General features: G+C 36.1%; 1 protein-coding gene across 5 annotated transcripts in view; it reads right to left on the bottom strand.

Moving 5' to 3' along the window:
• Window positions 1-18270, bottom strand: part of LOC141488184 (uncharacterized) — a 101297-nt gene that overhangs the window by 24688 nt on the left and 58339 nt on the right. For all 5 annotated transcript variants that reach the window (XM_074188033.1, XM_074188031.1, XM_074188029.1 and 2 more), the window contains 5 exons: window positions 9522-9687; window positions 7653-7868; window positions 6786-6908; window positions 5073-5231; window positions 377-488 (listed from right to left, as the gene is read on the bottom strand). In XM_074188033.1, the coding sequence (XP_074044134.1) occupies window positions 377-488; window positions 5073-5231; window positions 6786-6908; window positions 7653-7868; window positions 9522-9687 (776 nt within the window). The remainder of the gene's footprint in view (window positions 1-376; window positions 489-5072; window positions 5232-6785; window positions 6909-7652; window positions 7869-9521; window positions 9688-18270) is intronic.

Here is an 18270-nt window from a genome sequence, read left to right as displayed (position 1 = left end):
TTTTCTTTCCCATCCCATGGTTTTCTTTCTTTTCCTTTAATCCTAATTTCTCATACACTAATCTGCAAATATGCTAAAAACAAATGTCCATATACAATTTTTACCAGATTGTTCTCCTTTGAGGGAAGGGGTCTGGGGAGGGAGGTTGGCAGAAAAATGTGCAAATTATAAATATGCAAGTGGATGAATGTTGAAAAACTTTCATAACATGTAATTGGAAAAGTAAAATAAAACATCAATCAATGAAAAGATAATCATGATAATTCAAGATGATCATGCATATACATGGGATAGATATGTTCCCCAAAACAAAACAAAACTCATTTTTAGGAAGTTACTCAAATTGGACAAAAAGCATCTTCCTGACAGCTCTTACCATTTTCATAAGCTGGTAGGCTTTCTTCATTATACATGCCATGTGGGGATATTGGCACTGGTGATTTTTTCATATGTGCATTTTGTAGATTTCTTGGAGATTGATAGATGACCTAAAAGTGTAGCAATATCCAGTGAATTAGCAACTATAATGAAGCAGACAGTTTTTAAAGTTACACATTGAATTTTTTATATTCATAAGACAATTAGAAAGCAATGGATTTCATATATTCTCCTTTCTTGTTCCAATCTTGTACATAGAAATGTTGACATTTGTTAAATTTAGAAAATTTAATTTAAAAAGAACTTAATACTACTGTTTACTATATCACAGATAGATATGACACTGCCTTAAAGTACCAATAGACAAACTTGAACCCCTTTTAAAAATTATGTTCAGGAGCAGTTTGGTGGTGCAGTGGATAGAGGACTGGTCTTGAACTCAGGAGAACCTGAGTTCAAATATGTTCTCAGACACATTATAATTACCTAGCTGTTAATGAATATAGATGCAAAAAGCTTAAAATCTTAGCAAAACGATTACAAGTTATCACTGGGATAACAACTTACGATCAAGTAGGATTTATCCCAGGAATGTAGGGTTGGTTCAATATTAGGAAAACAGTATAATCAATTATATCAACAACAAACCTTTGAGAAATTATATGATCATATCATTAGATACTGAATACAGCATCCATTCCTACTAAAAACACTAGAGTGTGTGTAGGAATAAATGGACTGTTCCTTAGAATAATTAGCAGTATCTATCTGAAACCATCAACAAGCATTATATTCAATGGGGAGAGGCTAGAGGCATTCCCAATAAGATCAGGGGTGAAACAAGGGTGCCCACTATCACCACTACTATTCAATATCGTATTAGAAATGTTAGCTTTAGCAATTAGAGAAGAAAAAGAAATTGAAGGAATTAGGATTGGGAAGGAAGAGACAAAACTCTCACTCTTTGCAGATGACGTGATGGTTTACCTAGAGAATCCCAAGAAATCATGCAAAAAAACTACTGGAAACAATTAGCAAATTTAGCAAAGTTGCAGGTTATAAAATAAACCCTCATAAATCCTCAACTTTTCTATATATGTCTAGCAAGATAGAGCAGGAAGCGCTAGAAAGAGAAATCCCATTCAAAGTAACCTCAGATAATATAAAATACCTGGGAGTCTATTTGCCAAGACAGACTCAGAAAATTTTTTGAAAACAATTATGTAACACTTCTCACACAAATTAAATCAGATTTAAATAACTGGGCAAACATCAACTGCTCATGGATAGGTCGAGCTAATATAATAAAAATGACAATTCTACCAAAACTCAACTACTTTTTAGTGCCCTACCAATCAAAATTCCAAAAAAAAAATACTTTAATGAATTAGAAAAAATTGTAAGTAAATTCATATGGAGAAATAAAAAGTCAAGAATTTCTAGTAATTCAGTGAAAAAATGGAAAAGAAGGGGGCTTAGCCCTACCAATCTAAAATTATATTATACAGCATCAGTTATCAAAACTTTTTGGTATTAGATAAGAAATAGAGTGGTAGACCAGTGGAATAGACTAGATGCAAAAGCAGGAGACGATTATAGTAATCTGCAGTTTGATAAACCCAAAGAGTCTAGCTATTGGGATAAAAACTCTCTCTTTGATAAAAACTGCTGGGAAAATTGGAAATTAGTATGGAAGAAACTTAGATTAGACCAACACCTCACACCCTATACCAAGATAAGATCCAAATGGTTACAGGATAGACAAAAAAAATCAATACTATAAGCAAATTAGAAGATCAAGGACTAGTTTACCTGTCAGATCTATGGAAAGGGAAGCAGGTTATGACTAAGGAAGAGTTGGAGAACATCACCAAAACAATCTAGATGATTTCGATTGCATTAAACTAAAAAGCTTTTGCACAGATAAAACCACTGCAACCAAGATCAAAAGAAATGTAGTAAATTGGGAAACAATCTTTACAACTAATGATTCTGATAAAGGAATCGTTTCTAAAATATACAGAGAACTGAGTCATATTTTAAAAAAAGCCATTCCCCAATTGACAAATGGTCAAAGGATATGTAAAGGCAATTTACAGATGAGGAGATCAAAGCAATCCATAGACATATGAAAAATTGCTCTAAATCATTAATGATTAGAGAAATGAAAATCAAAGCCTCTCTGAGATACTACCTCACACCTCTCAGACTGGCCAATATGACCAGAAAGGATAATAATCATTGTTGGAAGGATTGTGGGAAATTTGGGACACTATTACATTGTTGGTGGAGCTTTGAACTCATCCAACCTTTCTGGAGAGAAATTTGGAACTACTCCCAAAGGGCAACAAAAATGAGCATACCCTTTGAAAGCAGCAATACCACTACTGGGTCTATACCCTGAAGAGATAATGAGAAAAGGTTAAAAACATCACTTGTACAAAAATATTCATAGCAGCCCTGTTTGTGGTGGCAAAGAATTGGAAATCAAGTAAATGTCCTTCAATTGGGGAACGGCTTAGCAAACTGTGGTATATGTATGTCATTGAACACTATTGTTCTATTAGAAACCAAGAGGAATGGGAATTCAGGGAAGCCTGGAGGGATCTGCATGAACTGATGCTGAGTGAAATGAGCAGAACTAGAAAAACACTGCACACCCTAACAGTAACATGGGGATGATGATCAACCTTGATGGACTTGCTTGTTCCATCAGTGCAACAACCACGAACAATTTTGGGCCGTCTGCAATGGAGAATACCATCTGTATCCAGATAAAGAGCTGTTGAGTTTGAACAAATTTCAAGGAGTATTCACTTTAATTTAGAAAAAAAAAAACAGATTATCTTATTGTCTGATCTTGTTATCTCTTATACTTTTTGTTTATTCCCTAAGGATGTCCTTTCTCTCTCAATTCACTCAATTTGGATCAATGCACAACATGGAAACAGAATAAAGACTGACAGATTGTTTTCCATGGGGGTAGGGTGGGGTGGGGAGGGAAGTAAGATTAGGAGAAAAATTGTAAAATTCAAAACTCAAATAAAATCGTTAAAAAAACAATTACCTAGCTGTGTGACCTTAGGCAAATCACTTAACTCCACTGCTTTGCAAAAGCTATGTTCACCAACTAGTTAGTTTTAACTAACATTTCTTGAGTATCTATTATGTACCAGATACTATGGGGATATAAAATTAATTGTTTTTTTAACTCATCAGAAAGCTATTAGTTGTTGTTATAATAATCCATATTATTTCATCAATTATCATAATGCAGTGTCTACAGAGTGATAGGTGCTATGGCAACAGAAGGAAAATGTGTCAATAATTTAAATTAAAAATGATTTTTTAAAATATTTTTTCCAAAGAGTTCAAGTAAAGACTGATCAATAAATCAATCCAAATTTATTAAATGCTTACTATGTGGCAGGCACTGTGCAGGTGTAGGATATCCAAAGAGAAACATTAAACAGTCTTTGTCCTTGAGAAGATTATGTTCCATTAAGGAACAAACACATCCATATATAAATACATATAAAATATATGCAAATCAAATGCAGAGTACTTTGAAGGAGGAGCAGCTAGAACGATCATCAAAGACCTCCTGTAGGAGATAGCACCTAAGCTAATCTTTGAAATGTGCTAGGTAATATAAAAAAGTGTACATGGAAGAGGGGCTATTTCAGGCATGGTGGAGAGTCTGCACAAAGGTAAAGAGCTGATAGATTAAATATACAAAAAATAACAAGCTAGCCAATTTGGATGAACCATGAATGGAGATGGGGGTGCAGTTAATATGTCAGGTTACAAAGGACTTTAAATTCTAGGGAAGTATATATTTAATTGTAGAGCTAACAGGGAACCATTAAAGTTCATTGAATATGGGACTGAGGGGAGCAGCATATAGCAAGATCTGCACTTTAGGAAAATCTCTTTCCTGACTATATAGAGGATGAAAGGAAGAATGATTAATAATAATGATGAAGCACAAAAAATAGTTTGAAAAACCTAATAACTTTGGAAGGTGGGTTTTATTATTCTTGCTTTTTAGTGTGTCTTGGGCTGAATTTGAACTGAGATCTTCCTAACTTCAGTTTCAGCATTAGAGTAAAATTTGGGAGCAGGTCAGGGAGCAGCAAAGGATACTGAGAGAGAGCAAGAAAGAATAAGGTGGAGAACCAAAGTGACTAGTATTCCAGAAACTCAAAGAAAAGAGAAGATCCAAAACAAAAGGGCATTTAAAAAAGGGAAATGCTATAGAGAGGTCAAGGCGAAGAATCAGGACTAAAATAAGATTGCTGGTCAATAAGGAGCTCATCAGTAATAATGAAGAAATGAAATATATTTTTTCATGCCTGATCTGCAATCAGTACTGTGTTAGGTGTTGGGGGGGATGGAGGTGGGGCTTGGATAAGGGAAAAAATGCAGCAATAATTTTTTTAAAGTAATGAATGGGAGGTGACCACAACAGAGCACATTAAAACAAAAAATGAAAAGTGTCACATGTAATTAGTTCATTGTTTGGCACTTAAAAACTAGGTCAAGATTAAAATCAAACCATAAATAATAACATAGAAAAATGATTATTCCTCCAAACCAATAAATTGATAGCGATCTTGTTAGACATCAGTACAATTTTTGTTCATTGTCTATGACTCTCTAGAGCCTGATTTTTGTTTTTGTTTTTGTTTTACCATTTCTGGATCAAATGATGGGATTCTTTGTTCCAGGGTAGATCTTTTTTCAGTAGGTGGTGGACTTTTGACACGAAGACTTGGAGAAACATTTTTTTCTCCATTTTCTCTTGATGTTGCTTTCTTAGATTCCACTTTTTCTATTTTATCGTTTACTGGCTAAAAACAAATAATTGTACATTTTTATATGAGCAAAACCATGTGTGTCTCCTGCCACTCCTCAGAATATCAATAATTCTGCTAGTGAAACTGACAACTAGATTAATTCAAGTCTCTCTTTGGATTCTTTATTTCAAGGTAATTTCTCTTTGTTCTAAAACTGAAAAAAAAAGTTAGGGATGTCAATATCCACTTTGAAAAAAGCTCACCATACAGTCAAGCATTTATCAAGTGCCAGGCTAAAGCTCCAAGGATAGGGGGAAAACGCAAGAAACAGTCTTTATGTTTAAGGAGCTCATAATCTAATTGAAGGTGACAATGTATAAATAATTGGAATCAGATAATATACACTGAAAAAAATTGGGAGGTAAGCTCAGAGGAAGACCCTAGGGAAAGACAATAGAGAGGGATGAGGCATGAGAAGCCTCCTTGGGAAGTTGGAATTTGAGCTGGATCTTCAATTTTGATTTCAATCAGAGAAGCTAAGAGACAAAGGAAAGGAAGGAGAACCATTGGGGGCAGCTAGTGCTGCAAGGAGATAGAATTGTTGTTTGTCCTTTTTTCTTATGAGGACCATGACATCAGGGAGGTGATGCTATGACAGACAAGTGAATTGAATTGGAGTGAGGTGGGGCTGTGCTAAGGCTCCAGCCTCACTTTCTCCTCCGAGCCATCCAGATCCAGTAATCAAATATAGATTAGGATGACTGGAGATGGCCCTGGATGTCATCTAGGATGCATCTAGGTTTGAGAAGCACCAAGTTATCCATGGCATATCTGGAAAGGAGTAAAATGCAAAAACACTGGAAATATAGGAAAGGACTAAACTTTGAATGGCTTCAAATTCCAAACAAGCACTTTGGAAAGTTCAGCCTTGGAGGTATTGAGTTTAATGATAGAAAAAGGATTATTCTGGCATCTTAAGATATTAGGCCTGAGGGGAAATCATATTGTTAATTTGTGCTTTCTGATGTTTGTGTTTTAAATGAATGGATGGTTTAGAAATTGTGAAAAGCTACATGAACCTAGAATTTTTTGGGGGGGTGCATTATCACAGTTGAAGATGTAGCCTGCATTCATCCCACAGCTTGAGAAAGATTCAGTCTACAATAACTCTAAGGCAAGGGTGGGGAATGTCTGGCCTGCTGGTTGCACAAGGCCTGGGAAATTATTTGTCTGGTGCAGTCATGGCAACCACAGATGGCACTCAAAATTCTAGAAGTTTTATGAGGTAAATACTTGTAACTATAAAATTATATAAAAGACACTACAACGTTAATGATAAGTATTTTAACCCAAAATCTTTAGAGTGAGTGGATTAATGCTAATGAAATGTCAATATTTGGGGGGCATTTTTCTGGGGCTTATTGTTTGGGCAGTTTGGGTAGGTAGGTTATTTTGTTTTAAAAAGAGTATCCCTTCCGTAAAGAGTTAAAGAGGGATATTTAGTTGACACATGGAAGAAAGGAAAGACTAAAAAAAATTTATGGACAAAAAAATATGGTTATATATCACATGAATATTCTTTTCAAGAGCATAAACATTAGTAATCACCTCTAGAGAAGTATATTTATCAGATGATAACCTCTGGTCTCTGCAACTTGTTGGACTAGCATTCATTAGTGTTCCCTCATTCTTTGACAGGCTTGAAGGTCCTCTAAGAATAGATTCTGATTCCTAAAGAATGATTAATCAAAAACAAAATGTCAAAGGCAAGATTTCACATTGGCACAAGCATAGTAGCAGAGAGGCTAATTTTGTTTTTCATCTACTAGAATTTTCCATGTAAATTGAAAAGCATTCCCTCACCGCTACTCCACCCGACCACCTCTTCTTTTCCATCTATACTCAACAAGATTATATGAGAGCAGATTCCCTTGGAGGTTAAGTCCATCTGAAAACTGCATTGAAGTTCACAAAGGGTCACTCATGCTTGCTAAACTGACAATTATATCATTGCCTTAGTAGGACAGCAAGTCCTACAAATAATGGGCATGGTTTTCATCCTCTTTTAGTACATTCTTTTTTGAATATATACTATCATACATGAAGATACGTAAAAGCTGAAGTGTTGTAGGGAGATAGTTTATTTAAAAGCATAAATGATTACTATCCCACATTAAAATGACATCTTTGACCTTTCCATAGATTATGTCAAAAAATAAGCTAGGAGTGAAATTATGATTTTTGATAAGAGACTACTTGAAAGGTTCTAACCTTGACTTTTTGGTAGATTTATCATTATTATTAATATTATTAAAGATAACATGAAGTTGATCTAAACAAGGTGAGTTCCCTTTCTATGTTTTAGAGACTTTGCTAACAGAATAGGGATGAGTAGATGCCATAAGCTTTGAATGAAAAAAGTCATTGATGAATGATACTCATTTGTTATGAATAACAAAATGTGTTTTTAGATACCAGAGATTCTGATTTCCTTCTTGGAGAATGTAAAGCCAATGATTTCTTGCTGATTTCCAGCCGCTGATGTTCTGAAGCTCGAAGTTCATCTTGGAGCTCCAGGTTTTGTTTCATTAGGACTTCTATTTGACTCTGGAGTTTGATATGAGCCACAAACCACCGGGATTCATTTATCTTGAACTGCTCTTGTAGCCCATAGATCTGCTGCTTTAAGTTCTATTCGTTAGTTTGAGAAGAAACAGCAAATTAATTTCCTGTCATCCTAAGCCTTGCATGACTCAGTTTGACACAGTTGAAGGATGTGTGTACTACAAGACACAGGTTCAATTCCTGGTGTCATCATTTGACTTTGAAGGGGAAAATGAACCCTCTGATTCCACATTTATTTAATGAAGGAGCAGGAATAAAGTTGCTAATGTCCATTTTGGTTCTGATACAATATTCTTATTAGTAGTATACTTTTAAGGTCCCTTTTTAGAATGGGAAGAAGTAAAATATTTACTTTGGCATGTGATAAAAAGAATTGACAGTACAAGAAGCACTCTACATATGTTTGTGGGGAACTTATATTTCTAGTGCGGTTTATTTCTTACAATTGCCTCAGATTAAAATGGCCACTTGACACTGACAAATTTATTATGGGGAGAATCAAAGAGCCTACTATTGAAAAAATCATTAATTATCCTGATGCCCCAATGCTTCCATCTAGCCAGAAGACACAGGACAAAGATGTCAAGGAGATTAATTTGTTTTGTGACCTCCAAATCACTGTCCTCATATTTTAAAAGAATAAAATAAAAAGTGGATGTTCAAGAAGCCAAGTGACATACAGACCTCCAAAGCCTAGGAAATGGTAAAAATGGACTTGTAAAGCAAAATTTAGTATACTTAAATGTGGAGGACAGTGCTAAGAATTGTGTATGAAGATTTCTCTGGATATTTCTCTGGATATTTCCATCCTGATGGGGTTGTAGGGAAAAAGTAGGAGTGAGATGTGTACACTAATTGCATGACTATTTTCCCATCCATTCCCCTGTAGTTAGGAGAAGTATGTGAAGGAAGCAGGCATCCAAAAGTGAGCTGATCCATCACCAATCAAATTGATTCATTGGTGAGCAGTGAGTAAGCAGAGAGAAGAAAGGTGGAAAAACCAGTCTCAGAAGCAAGTAGAGCAGGGCAGCTACATGAGGCATTGGATGCCTAAGATTCTTCCTGTGACTGTGCTGGTGAGTGAAAGTTTGATTCATGGTGGATGATGGGGTTGCTCCAGGGCAGGAAGAGTTGATCAATAAGCCATTCAGAAACAGCCTAGAAAGCTATTTGCCTGACTACACTGGTTGAGTTCACTCACTCCTTCCCCTTTCAGCTAGTTTTGGAATGGTGACAAATAGAAAAGTCAGCAAGAGAGTGATGAGACATGAGAGATGGAAATTGAAAAGATAAAAAGAAAACTAAATATTATAGGGTACAGCTTATACCTATTCAATATTTCAACAAAATAAAATGACTGAAAGGGCTCATGTTTTTATTTATTTAATCTATTAATGCCATTCTAAGGATGCCGGATAAAGTAAATTTAGGCAAAAACTATCTCAAGGGCATATCAATCATTGTATCAAGGGGTAAATAAATTAAACATTGAAATCCACTGTTGAAGTGTCACTAAGAAATTTTTCAAGATGAGATATCAGAGAAAGGAAAGATGGAATCAAATTTAATTCAGGAGAAGCTTGGTAACAATGTACAATTTTTTTTTAAAAAAAAGGAAATAGAAATTATGCTGAAACTGAGTATTGGTGGTAAGTAAAGTTTGCCATAATGATAATTTTGCTTATTGCTCTTTCACATGCATTATGGAGCTCAACTCACCAACATCTCCTTTTTGTCTTCATCCTTCTTAGAGATGCTAGACGTTTTTGTCCATTTTTCCAGGTTTGTCTCCTTAAGCTGTGTTTGGGGATTTTCTTCTTTCCAGTGCTCATCTGAAAAGTTTACCTCTTTGGCCTTTTGTACCTTGACCTGACTTATTTGTGTACTAGTCAAGAGGAAAGTTCAAGATCAGGTTTATTTGCTTCATGATACATATCTATATTTACATCTTTGTCTAAGTCTATATTCATGTCCATAAGAATGTCTATGCATATGAATATAGATATATCTTATAGTAACGAAGAGTTCAATGAAAAGGGGATTTGAAATCATAGCACCCAGGAACAAATCTTGACTTTGACACTTACTACCTACATACACTGAAGCAAGTCATTTAGCAAGTCATACTCTAGGCCTCAGTTTACTTATCTGTAAAATATGAGGAATGAGCTAGAAAGTTAGATAATTTCTTGATTCTCTTCTGGCTCTAAGACTGACTCTCCTAAAGAGTCCAGTTCTTTTGTCAATTTTTAATAGGAGCAACATATAAGCCATAATCATAGTTCCCAAGTTCCGTCTTTACCTTATGATTAAAAGAAGACCTTGAATAACAAAGGACAAAGTTCTCTTCTACTCTCTATCCATCTTCATGCAAGGATGGTTGGCAAGTTGTCAAGTAACCTGTTGTCTAAAATTACTTTATTTGGAAATCACTGAATGGAAGATAGATGCAACAGATTCATATGGGCAACATCTCCTTTTTCAATAGATCCTGGATGTTTCAATTATTTTTTTTTTAGGTTTTTGTGAGGCAAATGGGGTTAAGTGCCTTGCCCAAAGCCACACAGCTAGGTAATTTATTAAGTGTCTGAGGCCGGATTTGAACTCAGGTCCTCCTGATTCCAGGGCCACTGCACCACCTAGCCACCCTATGGATGTTTCAATTATTAAGAAAATTATTGGTGCAATAGAGTGAAAGAGATTGCTAGATGTGAAGTCATCAGAGACCTGAGTTCAAATGTGATGTCTGATACTAAGCTGTATATTTTCAGTAAACCTCTTGTCTATAAAGTAAAAACAGTAATGTTGTAATTGTCATGGAATAATAACATAAGACACAATGTATGTAAAACATTTCGCAAAAGTTAAAGCATTGCCATTTCAATGTATCAAACTGTTTCTTTTCCTTTCTTTTTTAAAAAACTTCAACAGCCATATACTAAAATTGCATTTCAGAAAAGAACAGTATGGCCCCTGCTACAATCAATTAACTTTGGTCCCAACCCAAGGATGACAAGCAAATTCCTGAAACATTAAAATCTTTTTAAAAATTTATGGTCTACTGTCTAAGCAGCATGATTAAAAAGACTCTATGATTTTTTTTATTTTTAATAAAAGTTCCCTAGACTTAATCAATTAACACTTCATTAAATGGCTCTTGTAAATACCAACATGGAAAATTACAGAATCTTAGAGCTTGAAGAGACATCAAGATATCATCTGATCTATTTTGCACATGAGGAAACTAAGACCTTGAAGAAACTGTGACTTGCTAAGGATACTTGGTTTTTAGAGTTCAGAAAAGAACATCAGGTCTCCTTATTCTTCATTCAGTGTTCTCACCACTAAATTTCTTCCAACTGGTCTTTTCTACTTACTGACCCAACTTTACTCTAGGGACAATATTTCATTTTTCAATGTCTCTCCATCAAACTATGAGAGAAAATGACATTTGAGGGTACATGCTATTAGACTGGATGGTGAGAAATATATCTGAGTGTGCTCCAGATACATCACTGAACAGCTTGGAAGGAAGAGGTAAACAACTCTAAATCTATGAATGGCATTTTCTTCTTGTCATTTTGTTGATCATATAAAAACATGTTCTTATCTAAGGATATTTTAATTTATTTCCAGTCAGACTTTTAATCTTTTCAGAGGAATGCCAGTCTGTACAATGTTAGGCACATTTCTGTTGGTCTACAGAAATATGAGGACATAAAAATGCTTATATGCTCTCAGAGCTCACCACCACTGATAAAGAGATTCTCATTTTAAAGCTTTAAGGAAGTTGATAAACTAAGGTATCACAAGTTTCCATCCCAATAGTGCCATCCAAAGGTCACAAGCAACTCAAGCCAAGTCAGGGACATTCAGGAACTTCCATAGAGAGAAGCCTTAGCTCATGGATAGTAATTTCCATCATACAGATTTTCTGATAGTATTTAATCAGGGAGATGATACTATCCATTTATTTTAAGTTTAATTTTTAAGAAATGTTTTTTTAAAAATCGATCTCTGATTTCATCACTTTTAAGAGCTCCCAGGGAAGAACTTTTTCAACCATTAAAGATCTGCACCTTCTTGGGTACCTTGTCATCTTTAGAGATACCCCCAGGATACCAAAAAGACTTGCCCAGCATCTCAAAGTCAATCAATGTCAGAACTGGAACTTGAAACCAGATCTTTCTCACACTGAGGCCAAATCTTTATCCAGTGCACCATGTTGCTTATCTTCTAGAACATGATTTGTAATGAACTTTGAATTATGTATTTGAATAAGAATTCACAAATGAGCTAGCTCATTAGCAAACTAATTAGAAGGAATCCTCAACAGAGAATTTTTTCAGTATGAGTCAAAGAGACCTAAAATTATTAAAGTTCAATTTTATGATTGTATTATTCTCTTTGCTTTGGTGATATCAGTTTTCTTCACAACTAAACCCCTCACTTCTCACATCTCTATTCACCTTTTCCCAATCCCTCTTTCTAATACATTGATTTTACTAGCTCTAACTGTCACCAGTATAGAGTTTTCTATACTCAGACTAACATTTCCAGCATTTTCTTGACATCCCGTCTTGCCACTATCTCTTCCAACAGTTTCTTCCAGCTGCCTAACTGCCTGGTCCTAACTGAGGGAGTTGAATGGACAATCTCTAAGGTCTTTTCCAGACTTAGCATTCTATAATTGAGACCATGGAGATGAGTTCTACTGCCAAGTTCTAAACAGACTCTCTGTCTTAAAGGACCACACCCCTCCCCTTTTGGGAAATTACAGAATAGTAAGCTTATCAAATGGAACCATTAAAGATGTTCAAAATAATGCAGTTTGATTATTTTATAAATTGTGTTCACAGTAAGTGATTTTGTAGAAAGATAAAATAGAAGGAATTAATTGTATAAAGCCTACACCAATAGAGAACAAAGAGAGCATTGATCCACAAGTATTAAATTTAAAATAAATAGTTTGCTCTTACAATATAACACATTTCTCTTACTAACTGGATCACAGCTGCCTTTGATGACTGGGGAAGGTAAGTAAATGAACTCACCATAATCAGTAAAGATCCAATCAAAAAGTCTTCTGGAGATTAGGCAGTGTGGCCACATGGAGAATCTGAGGACCAGAGTCCACAATTCTATCCCAACTCTCAGAAAATCAGACCTGGACTACCAATACCATTGCTATTAGGAAGGAGTGGCATTCTACTTTCTTACATTTAATAAATTCACTTCTCTCAAAATCTGCACAATTCAGAGTCAAAGGTTGCCCAGGTAAAACTCCCTTCTCTTTCAAGCACTATCCCTTTCCAGGTTTTCAATCCACCTACTCCCAATTACCAATTAATTTCTCTTTTATTATGCTCTTTGGAACTGTCCTTTTGTTAGCCAATAGCCCTTCATATTAGAGTTTTCACACTGCTTCCATCTTTCTGAACTTAGGAAAACATGCCTCACCCCATAAAATAATGCATCCTTGGTTATTTACTCCAGCATTGTATACATCTCTCATACTTCCCATCATGTTTGATTAAGAAGGAAGAAGAGGAAGATGAATGCTCTTTACATCTCACTATGCCACACATCCCCAGACCTGTTTGACCCCATCATTCAACAACCTTTTCTCCTTGAAAGTTTACTACTCCCAAATACTTTCTATTGTCCAGTTCCTAGGGGTATAGTTATCTACCAACACCAAGTCATTTTCTCTTCTTTGTTAAAAATTTTAGTCCCAGGTTCACACTCTTATTTTTGAACTCCAACCCTAACCCTAACCAATCCCAGACCTTTGAATGGATGGATGGATGAATGAAACAAATTAAGTGCTTAATATGTGTTTACTCTATGCTAAATAGAGGAGAGAAATTTAAAAAGCAAAAATGGTCTGCTTTCAAAGAGGTTGCATGTGTTACTGGGGATAACATACAAAGAGAAAAAAGGGGAGGGGAACTTTGATCCAGAAAGTTAAAGGAGGGGGGGGGGGGTAATGAGTAGAACATCCAATTGTCTCCAGGAACAATGGCAGAATTGATCGTTGGTTTCAGAACAGGGATGGAAGCGGAAATAGAGTACCAAGGCAAATGGTGAAACTGTGAGCTGTGAAGAAGGTGAATGAGGAGGAGGGAAGGGAAGTATGACTGGATCTTTTTCTGAAAAAGAACCAATCAGCAATGTGGGATCACAGGAGAGGAGGTTAATGTTTGGATTTCTTTAACACTTCTTAATCAAAGGCAAGGGTAAGACTTGAGGGAGTCCTCAAACAACAGATGACATGTGATTTAATTTCTATTACTTCTTAGCTACTAGATCAGCAACTGAGAGAGCAATGTTTAGTATGAGCAAAAACAAAAGGAAAAAAACCAATCTTACTATCTTACTTATGACAAGTCTATGAAATGGAAAGGAGTACCACACTTGTCTTTATAAACTCTTACTTCCAAGAAGAAATCCTGAAAATATGAACTATTGGTTCCAGGGAGCTGACTAGGAAATTGGGATCAGTTCTCTGCAATTCATCATTTACTACTACCTTCAAAATCCTATTACTATAACTTTACATTCTTCTAAATCTTTGATTCCCTTGTCCCCTTTTTTGTCCATCTCTATAGTCCCATTCTCATGCCACTAAATATGCCTTAGAGAAATTCATACAGCCACACACTGATGTGCTCCAGTACAAATATACTATCTAATTGCAACTTGGTCTTCATTACAGCATGGCAACCCTTCTATTCTTCCATGATGGACTTAATGAATTCCTCCAATTATCTGTTCAAAATCTTCACTTCTCTCCTATGCTACTTGCCTCACTTTCTCTCTTCCAAATTATTCCTTCCATCCCTCTCTGTAGAAGGACTTAGATCATTCTGTATCTCAAAAAATTGATTTCCATTCTCATCTGCCATTTCTCCTCAACTGTATACTTTAAATCTTCATGGCATACCTGGTGTCTCTTTCATCGCTCTAGTCGTGGAGAAAAAAGAAGTCCTCTTTGTCAGAGTCAATCCTTCTCATATCCCCCCAAATCATCATCTTTCCTATTCTGTTCCCATCTTTCACAACTTTTCTTTTCTCATCAGAAGTTTCTTTTTTATGTATCGGTTCCTTCCCTGTTGCATACAAACCTGTTTCATTCTCTCCCATTCACAATAAAAACTTTCACTTGTGCATTTTCCTTAAGATAAATTTTTTCCTCCATTTGATAGACAAATTTCTAGAATAAATGGCAAATTTCCACCCCTCTTCTTCTTCTTCTCTCACTTCTCAACCCCATGAAACTCTTCCAGTACCACTATTTAATTGAAATTGGTCTCTCCAAGCTTACCAGAAAGTTTTTAATTGAGAAAAATAAAAATGTTGTCCCAGTACTTACTGACTTCTCTGTATAATTTGATTCTTTTTTAAAAAGATTTTATTTATTCTGAGTTTTATAATATTTGCCCTATTCCTGCTTCCCTCCACCCCCTTGCCCCACAGAAGGTAGTCTTTACATTGTTTCCATAATATATTCTAAGTTGAATGTGATGAGAGAAATCATATCCTTAAAGAAGAAAAATAAAGTATAAGAGATAGCAAAATTGCATAATAAGATAACATTTCCCCCCCTAAATTGAAGGTAATAGTCTTTGGTATTTGTTCAAACTCCATAATTCTTTCTCTGGATACAGATGGTATTCTCCATCTCAGATAGCCCAAAATTGTCCCTGATTGTTGCACTGATGGAATGAGCAGATATATCAAGATTGATCATCACCCCCATGTTGCTGTTAGGATGTACAATGTTCTTCTGGTTCTGCTCATCTTGCTCTACACCAGTTCATGCAAATCCCTCCATGCTTCCCTGAATTCCCAACCCTCCTAGTTTCTTTTTTTAAATAATATGACTTTATACGTTCCTAAAATATTCTTGTTTAAGAGTAAACTTAATACCTCTCCCCCACAAAAATATAGCACCTCATGAGAAATAAAATAAAAGAAAGAGAAAAAATGTGTTTCAGTCTGTGTTCTGATACCATCAGCTCTGTCTCGGATGAAATCACTTTCTTTATCATAAGTCCATCACAGAAGTTACTTCCATATTTTTCCACAGTTGCTGTTGCTGATTATAATTCCCTCCATCCATTCCTACCCACTACCATATATTATTTTTTCTCTCTCCTCTCACTCTGTCCCTCTTCTGAAATGTGCATAGGGTAGCTGAGTGACACAGTGGACAGAGCTCCCAAGCCCATATACCATCTAGAGGCCCAGCAATCACAGAGCCCTCTGGTCCCAGACAGGCCACCCAATCCCAGCACCTTGCAAAAAGTAAAAAAGAAAATGTGTTATATCTGACTATTCTCTCCTATGTTCTAACTCTCCTCTATCATCCACAACCCTCCTTCCCCCATTCCCCTTCTCTCTTTTTTACACTAGATGTCTATACCATATTGAGCCTGTATGCTATTTCTTCTCTGAGCCATTTCTGATGAAAGTGAAGGTTCCCTCATTCCCCCTCACCTTCCCCCCTTCCATATCATTGCAAAAGCTCATTTTAAAAAATATCTTTTATATGAAATCTTAGGCTATTCCACCTCTCCTTTCTCTTACTCCCCATACACTTCCCTTTTAGCCATTGACTCCACTTTTACAATATGTTGTATCTTCAAATAGGACTCTCTCCTGTGCTTCATCTATAAAAGCTCCTTCTACCTGCTCTATTAAATGTGAAGGTTCATATGAGTATTATCAGTATCTTGTTTCCATGTAGGAATACATGCAGTTTATTATCATTAAGTCCCTCATATACCCCTCTGCTATGCTCTCTATGCTTCAACTGAGTCCTGTATTTGAAGGTCAAACTTTTCTGTTCATCTCTGGTCATTTTAATAGTAACATTTGAAATTCCCCTCTTTCATTGAAAGTCCATCTTTCCCCCCACTGGAAGAGGATGTTCAGTTTTACTCGATAGTTGATTTGATTCTCAGTTGCATTCCAAGCTCTTCTGCTTTCCAAAATATTATATTCCAAACCCTAGGAGCCCATAATGTAGTTGCTGCTAAGTCCTGTGTGATCCTGACTGCAGCTCTATAATCTTTGAATTGTGTCCTTCTGGCTACTTGTAATATTTTCTCTCTGACTTGGGAGTTCTGGATCTTGGATATAATATTCCTTGGGGTTATTTTTTTGGATCTCTTTTAGGGGGAGATTGGTGGATTCTCTCAATTTCTATTTTTCCCTCTGCTTCTACAATATAAGGGCAAGTTTCCTGTAGGAATTCTTTAAAAATGAGGTCAAAGCTCTTTTCCTGATCAGGATTTTCAGGTATTCTAAATTTTTTTAAATCAAATTTCCCAAATCTGTTTGCCAGATCAGTTGTTTTTTCAATAAGATGTTTCACATTTTCTTCTAATTTTTCATTCTTTTGGTGTTGAAGTATTGTGTCTTCATTTCTCACAAAGTCATCAACTCCCTTTAGCTCCATTCTACATTTGAAGGATGGTTTTCCTCAGAGAGCATTCTTATTTCCTTTTCCATCTGGCCAATTCTGCTTTTTCTTTTAGTTTTTTTTTTGTAAGGCAAATAGGGTTAAGTGACTTGCCCAAGGCCACACAGCTAGGTAATTATTAAGTGTCTGAGACAGGATTTGAACCCAGGTACTCCTGACTCCAGGGCCAGTGCTTTATCCACTATGCCACCTAGCTGCCCCCAATTCTGCTTTTTAAAGCTTCTTCTCAAAAACTTTTTGAACTGTATTATCCATTTAACCTATGAGGGATTTTAACATGTTATTTTCTTCAGCATTTTTTTTTGGATCTCCTTGACTAAGCTGCTGACTTTGTTTTCATGTTTTTCCTGCATCTCTCTAATTTCTTTTCCCAATTTTTCTATCTCCCTTAATTGATTTTCAAAATCTTTTTTTTTGAGCTCTCTCATATCCTGAACCCAACTTCTATCTTTCTTGGAGTCTTTAAATGCAGAAGCTTGTACTTCCTCATCTTCAGATTAGGAATTTTGATCCTCCTTGGGATCACAGACAAAGTATTTGTCAATCATCAGGTTCCTTTTTCCTCTGTTTACTCATTTCTCTAGCCTGTGCCTCATTTTGGGGTGCTTCCTGAGCTTTTGAGTTTTATTGGGACACCCACACAAGGACCTCAGAGTGTGAGTCTCTGACTGCTCTCCTGGTCTGTTAATGACCACAAGCACACCCCTCTGCCATGGGGCTGAGGGGCGGGTTGACCCTGTTCTATGGGGGGCCTAGATTGTGATCAGGATCTGAATGTGGTCAGAGACCCAGAGTCCTGTTCAAGGTACAAAGGACAGATCTTGAAAGTCTCCCTCCACTGCCTTACCTTCAGTGGTACCTGAACACTCAGGGCACAGCTGCCTAGAGGCTCCTACTTGCCAGCTCTACCAACCTGCTTTTGTTTCCTGGATCTGGGCAGCTGAATGCTGTATCCATGCTGAGTGTCACGACCAGCTG

Source organism: Macrotis lagotis, chromosome 5 (assembly GCF_037893015.1).
Source record: "Macrotis lagotis isolate mMagLag1 chromosome 5, bilby.v1.9.chrom.fasta, whole genome shotgun sequence".
NCBI lineage: Eukaryota > Metazoa > Chordata > Mammalia > Peramelemorphia > Peramelidae > Macrotis > Macrotis lagotis.
Note: the sequence above shows the minus strand (reverse complement) of the source record. Positions and strands in the feature narration are given on the sequence as shown.